Source organism: Pipistrellus kuhlii, unplaced genomic scaffold, assembly GCF_014108245.1.
Source record: "Pipistrellus kuhlii isolate mPipKuh1 unplaced genomic scaffold, mPipKuh1.p scaffold_m20_p_21, whole genome shotgun sequence".
NCBI lineage: Eukaryota > Metazoa > Chordata > Mammalia > Chiroptera > Vespertilionidae > Pipistrellus > Pipistrellus kuhlii.
In genome coordinates this window covers 10,609,994-10,623,796 of record NW_023425520.1, presented here as the reverse complement: position 1 = coordinate 10,623,796, position 13,803 = coordinate 10,609,994, and the positions used below count along the sequence as shown (strand labels likewise).

The following is a 13,803-nucleotide window of genomic DNA, read 5'->3' as shown; positions in this document are numbered from 1 at the left end:
ATAGATCATAAATGAATATAGTTTTACATATTTAATACACCACTTGTTAATTTTGTATCCTGCTGTTTTCCCACATTCCATTTTCCCACATTCCCACATACTATATCACATACATTTCTCACATTACTAAGAATCTATACAAACATTTAATAGATGTGATGTATCATCACAAACAATGAAAAAAGTAGAATACGACAGTTTCCAAGTCTAAGATGTCAATTTTAAGATACACAATTATTTTTGGTACCACTAAGAAAAAAATGCTGCCTAGTAAACTATGACTTGCCTTTGGTCTTTAAGACACATCTCTATTTTAGAGATGTCAAACTGTGAAGAAAATGTTTTAGAATTGATGAAAAAGAAACGAGTAGCCCAGTTGGCATGGCTCAGGGGTTGAGCCACTCAGGGGGTCAGGGCCCATGCCTGGGGTTGTGAGCTCATCCCCAGTGTGGGATGTGATCAGTTTCTCTCTCAACATTGATGTTTTTCTCTCTCTCCCTCTCTGAAAAAAAAAATTTTTTTAGTATATCTAAAAAATCAACAATAGCCGACTGGTTTTGCTCACTGGATAGAGCATTGGTCTGCAGACTGAAAGGTCTCAGGTTCGATTCTGGTCAAAGGCATGTATACTGGTTGTGGGCACATTCCTGGTAGGGGGTGTGCAGGACGCAGCTGATCGATGTTTCTAGCTCTCTATCCCTCTCCCTTCCTCTCTGTAAAAAATCAATAAAATATATATTTTTAAAAAGTTAAAAAATCAACAATGAAAAAATAAATAGAAAAATGTTTGTGGCAGCTATGGCCATGGGTGAATAGCCTCAGTAAAGACCAAAAGATCACTGGAGAAAGAAGTCAAACTGACAATTTATATGAGGGAATTGGCTATAGATGTATATTGTACCTCACTAGTAATCAAACAGATACAAATTCAATATATTTTTTTCTCTTGGAATGAAATTAGCAAAGATTATAGGAAATTTTTATTTCCAACAAAACATGCAACTTTCACACAAAAGAGATTGTTTGTACCCTTTTTTTCTTAGTAGCCCTAAAAATACTCAGATCCTTTTATGATTATGCAAGTATGCACATGCATTTTAGGAAGTTAGGAAATAAAGAAAAGCAAATATTTCTTTTTTTGAGAGAAACATCGATTTATTTTTTTTCAGATTTATTATTTCATTGGCTGATTCTTGTATGTGCCTTGACTGGATGGGGGATCCAACCCAAAGCCTTGGTGTAGCTGGAGGATGCTCTAACCCCGCGTCACCAACCGGTGGTCTGCGGACCACTGCTGGTCTCTGAAGTCTGAAAGGTTGGCAACCCAGCCACTGCAAGAAATGCCATCCACTGGTGGGGTTCAGATAATTTCATCAAGTAATTTTACTTATAGAAATCTAAGCTGAGGAAATTATCTAATTTTTCTATGATTATTATACATTTACTCTTATTACAAGAAAATCCCAGAAAACGTTAGAAAAAAATTAGGAAAAAACCTCCAGAAGTGTGGCCATATTATTAAAAGGTAATAACATGATTTTTGTTTTTAATGTACTACTACCAAGGGGATCAGGATTTTCCCTCATTTAATCAGGAACCAGTGTTCTTGGTCATTTAACAGGACCAAAATGCGTGTGTGGGATGTTCTGGGAGTACCTAAAACAAAAAGGGTGCTTGCTTTTGAATCACCCAGACACAGACCTGCTTTCTGGATCACTCAGGCGACTTCAGCAGAAATGGCTCTCATTTCCTCTAGTCCCTTAGCTGCCTGCCCAAGACCGGCCAGTCCCTCCCCAGTGCTCGGAGTGACATGGCCTTCAGGATCAGGTCCTGCCAACCCCTCTCCTTTATTCCTCTCCAGTCTTCTCAATCCTCAAAACCAGACCCTGGCGCGGTGGGAACAGGCTTCGCCGGCGCCTCCCTTTGCTGGCCGCGGTAACCTGTGCCGTGTCCAGCCCTGTCTGTGGCTGTTCATTGTCTGCGTCGTCCGAGCCCGAGGTGGGCGAGGGCACCGATCAGACCGGGAGGCCGGACACTGGGGCCTGGTCCGCGACGTGCGGTGCCGCTGGAGCCACGATCATCACCGCGCCGGGCGCACAGGGTGCCCCGGGCCCCGCAGGCCCCAGGCCCTCCAACCGGACGAGCCCCGTCTGCGTCCTCGGGGCCTCAGGCCCGAGTCCACTCGGGAGACGGCCGGGCGCGCACCGGGGCTCAGCCCGCGCTCGCGGGGCGCAGCGCCCGGCCGCACCTCGTGGAGCGGCCCACGGCGCGTTCCGGGCCCGCCGACCCTAGGGCGGGGCAGAGGGTCGCAGGGTGCGAGTCCGTTAGGACAAAAGCGGGGTACGCGCCAGAGGTACAGGCACGGGGACCCCGCGCGGGCGGGGCTCCAGCCCGCCGGCGGCAGGTGAGGGGAAGGGGAGGCGCATTTGCTGGGACCGGCTCCCGGCGCCGCGGGGGTGGCCTCGGGCTGGAGGGTGCGCGGCTCCGCTGCCCCCGAGGCCCCGGTGGTCACGGGCGGCTCTGGGGAGAAGGAGGCTTCCTTTCGGGTAGGCCAGTGCGGTTAACAGGCTGGGGCAGGAGTAGGAAGACGACCACCTAAGCCAACGCAGGCCCGGGACTGCGGGACAATCCCCACAGGGAACAGACTGCCGCCATTCCCTCCCCGTCTGGCGGGTTAGGAGAACGGTTTGAAGGAAGACGCATGCGCAGGAAATTGAATAATAACTCGCTGAAGCTTGTACAATAATCGCGACAATGCGCAGGCGCAAAACAGCCCGTCGGCTTTGTGCAGGTGGGAGGGGCTGAGCCGCAGGCGCTAGGGCGTAACCACCGATTGGGCCGGCTCTTGACAGTGCGCATGCGTCGGAGCGCTGTGTGACGCAGGGGGCGGGCCGAGCCTGGCTGCGCGTGCGCAGAGCCTGTTCAAAGGGCTTTATTTAGGTTGCGCAGGCGCCCGCTGGCCATTTCGCTCAGCCACGCAGAAGCCGTGTGATCAGGTGAGTGTTTGTTGCTCGATGTGAGCCGCCCACTGGCCCCTGAGGATGCCGATTTTGCGAGGATTGCTTGCCCCAGGTTTCTGTAGAGCCTGAGGCGGGATGGGGGGAACCTTCTCAAGGTGCGGGCTGCCGCCTGGGCCGCTAGGGCCTGCAGGCCGCGCCGACTCTATTGTGTGATATGTCGGAGGAGGCGGAGCGGAAGCGCGGCCGCCATTTCCTTGCCTCCACGCTGGCGCCAGGCCTGGCCCCCTGCAGCTTGGTCCTCGGGTAACTAGAGCCGAGGGCGGCTTGGGCGGCCCGCCCCCTGGCTTTAAGAGGTGTTTGGTGTTGGAGTCGCCGGGGTTGGGACTTGTGCACGGACTTGGTTCTATTGAGGGCCGTGGGCCCGCGGCTGCCTGGCGGGGAGGGCAGTTTAATTTGAGCAAATTCCCGGTCTGACCCTCATCCCCTCTCTGCAGTCCGCTTCGGCGCCAAGATCCACTGAGAGACGATGATGCTGGGTACTGAAGGCGGAGAGGGCTTCGTGGTGAAGGTCCGCGGCTTGCCCTGGTCTTGTTCGGCGGACGAAGTGCAGCGCTTTTTTTCTGGTGAGTTTGAAGCGGAGGCAGGAGCTCGCAGGCAGGGCTGCGGGGCGGGGGGCGGGCGGCGGGCTGGGGAGGCCGGAGAGGGCCCGGCCCTGCTCGGCTCGGCTGGGGGCGCCCCCTGGCGGGGCGCGGGCGCCGGTGCAGCCGTTCCCGCCGGGCTGCTCGCGCCTGGGCGTCCGCAGTTACGCAATGGAAAGAGCGTAAGCCCCGCCCTCCCTCCTGGGCCGGGTGGGAAAACGGCGGCTGCTTTGGCGGATTTTCCCCCCTTTGTTTTGGTAATCCTCACCCAAGGATACTTCTCCATTGATATTTGGAGAGTGGATTGATGGGAGGGAGAGAGGAAGAGAAACGTCTGTGAAAAGCATTTATTGATTGCCTCCTGTACGCGCCCCCAACTTCGCTGTGGATGGAACCTGCAACTCAGGAATGAACCTTCCTTGCGTGGGCGTCTTTCTTACCACTGAACCCTCGGGCCAGGGCGGGATTTTTTTTCCCTTTACCTTCCTTTCCGTGATGCTTTCGAAAAGATAAATTGGATTTCCCTCTCAACCCTAAGAAAATGGCCCAGTAGCTGGGCAAATAGTAATATTTTGAAAACAAAATATAACAGCTTTACAATTTTGGCATGTCCAAAAAAGGAGGCATTTTATTTTTATTTATTTATTTATTTTATATTTTATTGATTTTTTTACAGAGAGGAAGAGAGGGATAGAGAGTTAGAAACATCGATGAGAGAGAATAATCGATCGGCTGCCTCTTGCACACCCCTTACTGAGGATGTGCCCGCAACAAAGGTACATGCCCTTGACAGGAATCGAACCTGGGACCTTTCAGTCCGCACACCGACGCTCTACCATTGAGCCAAACCGGTTTCGGCAAAAAGGAGGCATATTAGTTCCTAGAGTTTAAATTGTCATTTTTTAATTAATGCCAGATTTGGCAATTAAGTTCTTGTTTATCTAGTTATTGATCTGGCTCATTTTACAGTTGAGGACACTTAAGCCCTGACAAGTTCAGTTGCCTACTAATTTTTTCTCAAGTAATGTAGGTTTCCTGTGTAATTTCTACCAAAATATCCTTGTTCCCATTAGTGTAAGAGTAGACTGATACAAATTAATTTGGAAAAGTTCTACAGGTTTTGGAAGGACACTGGTAGTATTGACTATCTGAATTCAGTGTTGGTAACAGAAAGCGACCTGTAATACAAGAACCAAGTACACTGGAAGCCACCTTGCAGTGGGCAAGACTGGTTTTGGCTTCAGCTGTTCAACTTGGAGCATTTTAGCTTTGTAACATTGATCCCCTTTCAGGTGAGTATTGGCCCTGCAATTTGGATTGTGATGCCACTGTTAGAAAGGTAAAATGATCAAAGGTCCCAGAGCAAAAGTTGAGACAAATATATTCAGGAAATGCATTAAAATAATAAGGTTCAGAATAACTTTCTAAGAAGTTACAAATGATGTTGATGGAGACAGTTGGGGAGTAAGTAGTTGGAGATTTTTGTTAAGAAACTTTGAATATTTGCTTTTATTTTTTATATATTTATATATACATTTTATTGATTTTACACAGAGAGGAAATGAGAGGGATAGAGAGCTAGAAATGTCCACGAGAGAGAAACATCAACCAGCTGCCTCCTGCACACCCCCCACTGGGGATGGGCCTACAACCAAGTTACATGCCCTTGACTGTAATCGAACCTGGGACCTTTCAGTCCGCAGGCCAACGCTCTATCCACTGAGCCACACCGGTTATGGCTGAGTATTTGCTTGTATTGGTGGCTGGAGGGAAAAACTGCTTAATTACCTCGAAGAGACTCTTAGGAGTTGGCAGGATCTTGGTCATTTTAGGCTTTGCATGCGATCTACTTTGTTGAGGGGCACAATAGGCATTTCATCAATATCACCCAGAGGTGATTTTAAATAAACGTTAAATTCTGTATTAACGGTTGTTTTCTTTCCAGACTGCAAAATTCAAAATGGGGCTCAAGGTATACGGTTCATCTACACCAGAGAAGGCAGACCAAGTGGCGAGGCTTTTGTTGAACTTGAATCAGAAGATGAAGTCAAATTGGCCCTGAAAAAAGACAGAGAAACTATGGGACACAGATATGTTGAAGGTTTGATTTATGTTGCCCTAGTAACAGTAAATAAGCATTAAACAGAGGCCTATTTTATCCTTCCTGAATTTTAGGTATTTGACCGCATGGAAATGGTCACCTAAGGGATTGTGGCAGCTCTTCCTAGATTATCTAAAGACCTAGGAAGTCTGAACTTTGTTCTCTAACTTTCCAAAGTTGACTAATTCTAAGCACCTCTTTCAGTATTCAAGTCAAACAACGTTGAAATGGATTGGGTGTTGAAGCATACTGGTCCAAATAGTCCTGACACGGCCAATGATGGCTTTGTACGGCTTAGAGGACTCCCCTTTGGATGTAGCAAGGAAGAAATTGTTCAGTTCTTCTCAGGTATGTAGTCGTGTTTGTTGCTGAGCAGTGAGTTTTGGCTAGCTCCTGGCAACATGATTTAATAGACCTTAAAGTTTAGCAACTTAGATACTTAAACAGGTTGTGAGTATATGCAGATGAATTAATGTTTTCTTCCTGGAGACCTTCATATAATTTAGACCCATCTTAATGGTGGAAATTTTGTATTTTGAAAATGCTAACATCCCTGTATTTAGTATTGTAGTTCAGAGTAGATCTTTGAGGATTGTCCTCAACAGCTTAACTACTTTCCTCACAATGCTGTTCAGCAGAGTACTTCAAGTTAAAGGTAAGATCCCTAAACATTAGATGAGTATGAGTTAGGTGGTTGTAATTTATGTCAGGTCTATATATTGTAAGAGATGTTGGGTCTTGGGACCAGAAATATCTAATGATCTAATTATCTTGATGCAGAAAAACTGGTTTAGCTAGGAAATTCTAAATTTGCTAAAAGTCAAAGAATAATTGAATGTGTAGTCTTGATATCTGAAATAGAGAATGTTTTAAAGTTGTTCTGGGCCTACAGTATTTGAATGTTTTTTTTTGCTGAAGAGCTGATAAAATTGCATGTTTAGTAGAATGTTTGATCCTATATCTAAAATACTATTAATTGATATTCATGATGTCATAAACTGGAATTAAGAACAAGAAATCCTCTCATGACTTAGGGTAGTATAAATTAAAATCCTGACTGTTAGATATGTGTCAAGTCCTAATATTTTGCCAGAATTTTTGAGATCAAGTTTGTTTTTATTGTTTTATCTAAATTGGTGAGAATTTAATGCTGTCAACTGTCAACGTTAAATATGAACATAATTTCATATTTTCTAGGAAAGTGCTTTAAGCCCTTTTTGTAAGCTTGGGAATGTATCCACGGAAAGGATTTTTCATAGACGGAATTTCCAGAAGTGAATCATACTACTGTTAGAACATAAAAGTGCATGATTGTTCTGTCTAGATCAGTTTGTTTGTTTGCTGAAAGTTTAGATTGTATGTTTGTCAATGATATACTTAAGCAATATTTCAATTTGTATATAGAATGTTTAAATGTGTAAATTTTTTAAAATTTGAAGTTCCACTAACGTAAAACATTGAATTATAAAAATGAGGTAACAGGTGTTTCTTGAATTTAGTAAAACTGTTGTATTTGTTTGAACCTATTAAATTGTGTAATTTTCAACATTGAGTAGATAAGAGTGTTTTTAATTTGTTGAATTCTTAATTCATCCTGTGCTCAGCACCTTTTTTCTTTGTGCCATGGGTGTGTTAAGAATTGTCATACTTAGCCATGATGGAACTTCATATTACTGCAATGCATATGTAAAGAGTACTTGTTGAAAGCATACCGTTCACCTAAAGTTAACGTTCTGGTTTATGTAAAGCTATAAGAAGAATCATTTCTGGGCTTGTGATGTTAATATTGCCCCCCTACTGGGGTTATTTGTCCTTGGGTTGAAGGGTTGGAAATCGTGCCAAATGGGATAACATTGCCGGTGGACTTCCAGGGGAGGAGTACGGGGGAGGCCTTCGTGCAGTTTGCTTCACAGGAAATAGCTGAAAAGGCTCTAAAGAAACACAAGGAAAGAATAGGGCACAGGTGGGGATGGATGGCTGGTGGACTGGTCACTTTTCTTATGGTAAAACGTCAGCCCATATTCTCTCTACTTAGGAGTAATAGACCTGTTTCCTAGTCCCAATTAATCGATGTTTGGCCACAGTTTTCAAATTCTACACTTTGCCAAAGTCCCATAATGCATTCAGATTAAATTTTAGATTTTAAAATGAGAACTTCTCAGTTAATTTGGTCTTCTTTATATTTTGTAAGATATATCTATTTAACCCCAATCAATTGAGTTGAGAGACTATGGCTTATAAAAAAATGTAATGCAAACCTGACTTTAGCTGTAACATACCCACATAGTAAATTAATATTACCATAAGAAAATGTGATACTTTCTGATCTTGTTTTTAAAGTTGAAATGCAACAAACTTTCTTGCTGTATAAATATTCTGCATATGTATTAATAAGCATAGCTTTCAAGAAATTGTCACAAAAGGTTTTATTCTCTTCGCTTGTGACTATTTTTCATTGAAGCATGCGCTTACCTATGCTGATTCCTACTAAAAGCATAGGCTGGGGTATTATTGGCGAGAGAAAATGTGTAGTGTGGGCTAGACTGTTGGTGGAGGCTGGCTTTCTAGCCCACTTGCTATACGTGCTGCCAAAGGATGTAAGATGAAATGTTGAAAGTTGAGTGGAATCTTTTCCCTCCTAAGACATTTATTTATAGTACTCCTCTCCACCCCTAAAGGTGGGCTTCTCTGCTTTAGAGGAGTGAGTTTTCTATAAAGTTTACATGAAATAATCTTAAAATTGAGTGAATTTCTGGTCATTGCCGATGCAAGTATAAGAAATCTGGCTTTAAATATTAGTTTCATGGCGATGACTACATTGTTTTCTTGTGTAACTAAATACCTGTATGACATGAACTAATTTTTCCTCTCCCCTCCCCATTCCCTTCTTCATGAACAATGCTTTAGGTATATCGAAATTTTTAAGAGCAGTCGAGCAGAAGTCAGAACTCACTATGATCCACCACGAAAGCTTATGGCCATGCAGCGGCCAGGTCCCTATGACAGACCTGGGGCCGGCAGAGGGTATAACAGCATTGGCAGGGGAGCTGGCTTTGAGAGGATGAGGCGTGGAGCTTATGGTGGAGGTATGAGAGAAGATGCACGTGTGAGGAGGGTGGTTCCTGTGTGTTTTCATTTGAGTGATTGTACTTTTTGTCTTTTAGGTTATGGCGGCTATGATGATTATAATGGCTATAATGATGGCTATGGCTTTGGGTCGGATAGATTTGGAAGAGGTAAGGTAAGAATTGAATTTCTCAACCAAAGGCTACTTACACTCTGTCCATCTAGACCTCAATTACTGTTTTTCAGGAATGTCTGACCACAGATATGGGGATGGTGGCTCTACTTTCCAGAGCACAACTGGACACTGTGTGCACATGCGGGGATTACCCTACAGAGCTACGGAGAACGACATTTATAACGTAAGTGTAAGGTGATTCTTGAGCCAGCTATCGCAGTGGAGCAGTTTCCCAAAGTGTGGTACTCGTACCCCCAGGGGTACGGGAAGAGTTTGGTGGGGGTATGCACTGCACTGTGCTTAGCTGTGCCTAATTCTACGTTCTCATGAGTGGGAGGGGTACTCAGTGTTACGAAAATTATAGAAGGGGTACACATATGTCAAAAGTTTGGGAAACACTGCAGTAGAGCATTAGAATCTTGGGGTCTTAATGCTGCCTAAGTGAAACGGGATGTTACACATTTTTTGTAACAGGAAGTTGACTTGATTCTCTGAAATACCTTGTATTTAGTTTTTTTCACCGCTCAACCCTGTGAGAGTACACATTGAAATTGGGCCTGATGGCAGAGTAACTGGTGAAGCAGATGTCGAGTTTGCAACTCATGAAGATGCTGTGGCAGCTATGTCGAAAGACAAAGCAAATATGCGTAAGTGTGATTTAACTGTCTCGGGGAGTCTTTACAAGTGGTTGTGTAACATGCTAGAGGAATAGAACAGAAAGGATGTACAAGAAATGGGTTCGCTGATAGGTTAGCTCTTTGGGGATGTGTTAAAATTTTGTGGGTTTTAAAAATTATTGTGACAAAGGATTTGTGGTACAAACATTGACTTGGAAGTATATCCAATAAACTTAAGACAATTTAGGCGAACAATTTAAGATAAAAGGCTAGTTTTGGAAAGATGCATAATTAAAGTATCTCAACTGAGAAGCAGCTAGAATTTTTTTATACCAGAATATATTTGAAGTTTAAATTTTAAGAACTTCGTATTCTTTCACCAACAAACATTTTCAATTTTTTTTCTTCTCATTTCAGAACACAGATATGTAGAACTCTTCTTGAATTCTACAGCAGGAGCAAGCGGTGGTGCTTACGGTAGCCAAATGCTAGGAGGCATGGGTTTGTGTAAATATCGCTTTAGTGTCTTTTTTTTAAAGCTAACCTTGTATGCCTTTTCTCTCATTTCAGAACACAGATATGTAGAACTCTTCTTGAATTCTACAGCAGGAGCAAGCGGTGGTGCTTATGGTAGCCAAATGATGGGAGGCATGGGCTTGTGTAAATATCGTTAGTTTTTTTAAAAACCAAAACATTTATATCTGTATAAGTCAATTATATAAGTTAATTTATATTTCATGAGTTTATTAGCATATTAAGTTAGGCAAAGGAAAAAGTTTTATTTGAATTTTGGGTCTGACTTAAATCCTTGAGTTATATAAAACTATTTAGAATAGATAATTACTTTTAAATATTTTGTGGGGGGCGTTACAGAAACAAGTGGAATTGTCTATGTAGTATAAATCTAAAGTGAGTGACGGCAAAAAACAAGATCAAAATAACAGATTTTTGGACATAATTTGTTGGGTATAATTAGGTGTTCAGTGATAGCTATGTAATGACATAGCCTTACTATTTATCAAGTTATGGGGATCAACCCCACTAATTTCGGTTACACAGTTTCAAAAGGTTTTCTCAAAATGCCTCTTAAGGAATCATGTGGGTTTAGTCCTGCTGATGGGTGTTTTTGACTAGTTGGTTTTATAAATGTTTGACTAGCTCAAATGATAGAAAGGTAGTCTGTTCATAGAAAATAGGCAAAGGGTTACAGTAATGTAAGATCAAGACTCGAAATCATAGATTTAGTTACAAGCCCGGTACCACCAGGTGCCACATTACATAGCAAACAAGGTTCTAATGGTCTTTTAACTTCACAGCAAACCAGTCCAGTTATGGTGGCCCAACCAGCCAGCAGCTGAGTGGTGGTTATGGAGGTGGCTATGGTGGCCAGAGCAGCATGAGTGGATATGGTAAGTGTGTCTTTTAATACCCGTCCAGTAGGTTTAGGTAGGATTCTTTAGTTGGGGGAATATGCAGGCTCCTTTTTTGGTGAAATTGGGTTATTAAATGTATGCTTTTTGGTCCTGTTAAAAGTTTTTAATAGTTTAATTTACAGAACCAATTATGGGGTGGGAAGGGGGAGTGTTCTATAAATTAATGTGCAACTTGGAATAATGTAGTCTGTAAACATCTGCCTCCATGTATTAAATAAATAGTTCACTTTTCCTGTCTTTTGGTTAGCATGTTAAATTCATTTTAGATGGAGGGGGAATTGAAAATAGTAAAACGTGGGTTGGGTTCAGGACCGTATTTACTAGTCAGTTAACCTAGGATTGGTTTTATTTTTTTTCAATTGGTCTAAAGAATGGTGATTTTGGTATTATAGTCTTACCCTACAAAATCCTTTTGCAGACCAAGTTTTACAGGAAAACTCCAGTGATTTTCAATCAAACATTGCATAGGTAAATATTTTCTCAAAGAATATAATTTAAATTCCCAATAGCAAATACTGATATGTTGTGCTAATACTTTTTCTATAGCAGTCAATGGCTCTGGTTTAGCTCCATGGAGGCTGCCATTTTGGGCACAGTGAGTTGCCTTTAGTCCCACAGTCTCACTGCTGCCCGCCATGAATAGGAAAAGCAAACTGCCCCTGTGCTTCCTATTCATACACGCCATTCTGGACACTGTTTATGGTAAAATTTTTAAAAATGCCTTGTTTAGTTTTAGAAACAAAGTAATTTTGCAATTTTTGAAAAACACTAGTTTTCCTTTAAACTTAATTTTCCACGTTGATCCTGAAGCACCTGCTTTTTAAACGGTAGCACGAGAGTCTGGCAAGATTTTGGTACTGCAGAGAAAAGGGGTTAACGAGACTTGTTTGGAGTCGGGAGTCCCTTTTCCCAAACATGCTTCTCGCCACTTGGACAGCAGCCATTTGTACTCAGTATTCTTTTAAAACTTTTCCTGGAATGCGATATTTTACCTGACTGTAATGTGGTACTTCTCCTGACTTGTCAAATCGATCTCTTTGCAGGCAGCCAAGGAGCCGTGAACAGCAGCTACTACAGTAGTGGAAGCCGTGCGTCTGTGGGCGTGAACGGAATGGGAGGGATGTCTAGCATGTCTAGTATGAGTGGTGGATGGGGAATGTAATTGATCCTTACCGCTGACTCTTGGTCAACGTTATTTTAAAGAAGAAAAAGAAAACCCCCCACAAAACTTAACAGTTTTGCAATACCAGCTTGTGATTTATGCTTACTCTAAGTGGAAATCAGGATTGAATTAAAGACTTAAAGGTTCATTATTTTTGAACACAAATATTCATCTAGGATGTAACAACTAAGTTGAGTAAACTATGTTAAACAATTTTTAGCTTTTCTCAAGTTAGTTCTATTGTAGGATGTACTTAAGCAGTAAGTATATTTAGGTTAAAGAAGTTGAATTATGTTAAATGTTGCTCTTAGACCACATCACATCGAACACTGTTTGTGGAAGCATGTTGAAAAACATGCTTTTTTGTAAAACTCAATATAGGAGCTGTGTCTACAATTAAAAGTGAAACATTTGGCATGTTTGTTAATTCTAGTTTCATTTAATAACTCCCAACGCATGTAAGTTGAAGCTTTTTTTTTTAAGTTAATGGGGAAAATTTGAGACGCAATACCAATACTTTAGGATTTTGGTCTTGGTGTTTGTATGAAATTCCGAGGCCTTGATTTAAATCTTTCATTGTATTGTGATTTCCTTTTAGGTATATTGCGCTAAGTGAACTTGTCAAATAAATTTTCCTTTTAAAAACTGCACATTGTCTTGTCTGTGCTTCAGTGTCATGTGGACTATTTCTTGGTGCTCTATTCCTGCCTGGGCGTAGGTGACAGTGGCCCATATCTCTGGCTGTGACAGAGGCTCACCAGTTGAGGCTGTTGTGTAGATGTCTTCAGACTTCCCTCCAATACAAGGTAATCGTGGCTCTGGGGCCCTTGTGGATGGGCTGTGTGTGTACTGCCTTGCACTTTCTAAGCACTTCCACAAAGCAGGCGCAGAAGTGTCCTCACTGCATGCTGCATGTCCACAGGCCTCAGGCATGGCTGAGGAGGCACCACAGGCAAAGGGTGGCTGGAGCAGTCCTTTGCAAATGGATGGCGTCTTTTCGATATTTTACATGGATTTTAGAGAAAAGGAGAGAAAAACAGATTGATTCCACTAATTTTTGTGTTCATTGGTTGATTCTTGTATGTACCCTGTCCAGGGACTGAACCTGCAAACCTTGGTGTGTATCAGGACAAAACTTGAACCAGCTAAGCTATCCCACCAGGGTTCCTTTGAGTTTTTCTAGTCATTACCCAAGTTTTTAGGGGGGGAGAGTGAGGAAAGACAGAAACATTGATGTGAGAAACATTTATTGGTTGCCCCCTGCATAACCCCTGACCAGGGCCTGGGCCAGGGAGGAGCTTGCAGCCTTGGCTGGAATCTAGCCGGGACTCTGGTCTGTAGGACAATGCTCTAACCTCAGACAAATGGGCCAGGGCTGAGTGTTTATATGAAGTGCCCACTTCCCCCAAACTAGAACAGTGTGTGTTTAGAAAATTCCAGAGGTGAAATAAGCTGTAGAAGAACGGGGTTTAGGAAACAAGTTACAGGGAAAGAAGGGAGTGAGGAGGTAATGGGTGCTCCTAGGAGGGAGAACTCGAGGTTTTAATCTCATTCCTAAAGATCCAAGACCACTTAAGCATGTCAAACTCAAAGGCTAATGAATACAGGCCAAATAAGGTTTAAGTCTATGTGTGCCACAAAAAAAAGCTTC

The 13,803-nt window shown here is 42.9% G+C and overlaps 1 protein-coding gene across 14 annotated transcripts; it reads left to right on the top strand.

Moving 5' to 3' along the window:
• The first annotated feature begins 2,864 nt into the window (after positions 1–2,864).
• HNRNPH1 (heterogeneous nuclear ribonucleoprotein H1) lies at positions 2,865–12,802 on the top strand. Of its 14 annotated transcripts, none has more exons than XM_036450213.2 (14): positions 2,867–2,996; positions 3,455–3,583; positions 5,544–5,699; positions 5,904–6,047; positions 7,524–7,662; positions 8,607–8,785; positions 8,864–8,935; positions 9,012–9,124; positions 9,452–9,587; positions 9,975–10,034; positions 10,128–10,217; positions 10,874–10,966; positions 11,409–11,458; positions 12,034–12,802. In XM_036450213.2, exons 2-13 carry the CDS (start codon positions 3,487–3,489, stop codon positions 11,456–11,458), a joined length of 1,329 nt encoding a protein of 442 aa, XP_036306106.1. In that variant the 5' UTR covers positions 2,867–2,996; positions 3,455–3,486; the 3' UTR covers positions 12,034–12,802. The 14 variants fall into 14 exon arrangements, with proteins under 14 accessions (XP_036306104.1, XP_036306100.1, XP_036306110.1 ...); XM_036450215.2 differs by having other exon boundaries at positions 8,991–9,124; positions 10,128–10,187; XM_036450210.2 differs by having other exon boundaries at positions 2,868–2,996; positions 8,991–9,124.
• The last annotated feature ends 1,001 nt before the right edge of the window (positions 12,803–13,803 follow it).

Coding starts and splice junctions, on each gene's coding strand:
- HNRNPH1 (XM_036450205.2), top strand. CDS start 3,487: ATGATGCTGGGTACTGAAGGCGGAGAGGGCTTCGTGGTGAAGGTCCGC. Junction 3,584..5,543: donor AGTGCAGCGCTTTTTTTCTG/GTGAGTTTGAAG, acceptor TTTTCTTTCCAG/ACTGCAAAATTCAAAATGGG. Junction 7,663..8,606: donor AAGGAAAGAATAGGGCACAG/GTGGGGATGGAT, acceptor ACAATGCTTTAG/GTATATCGAAATTTTTAAGA.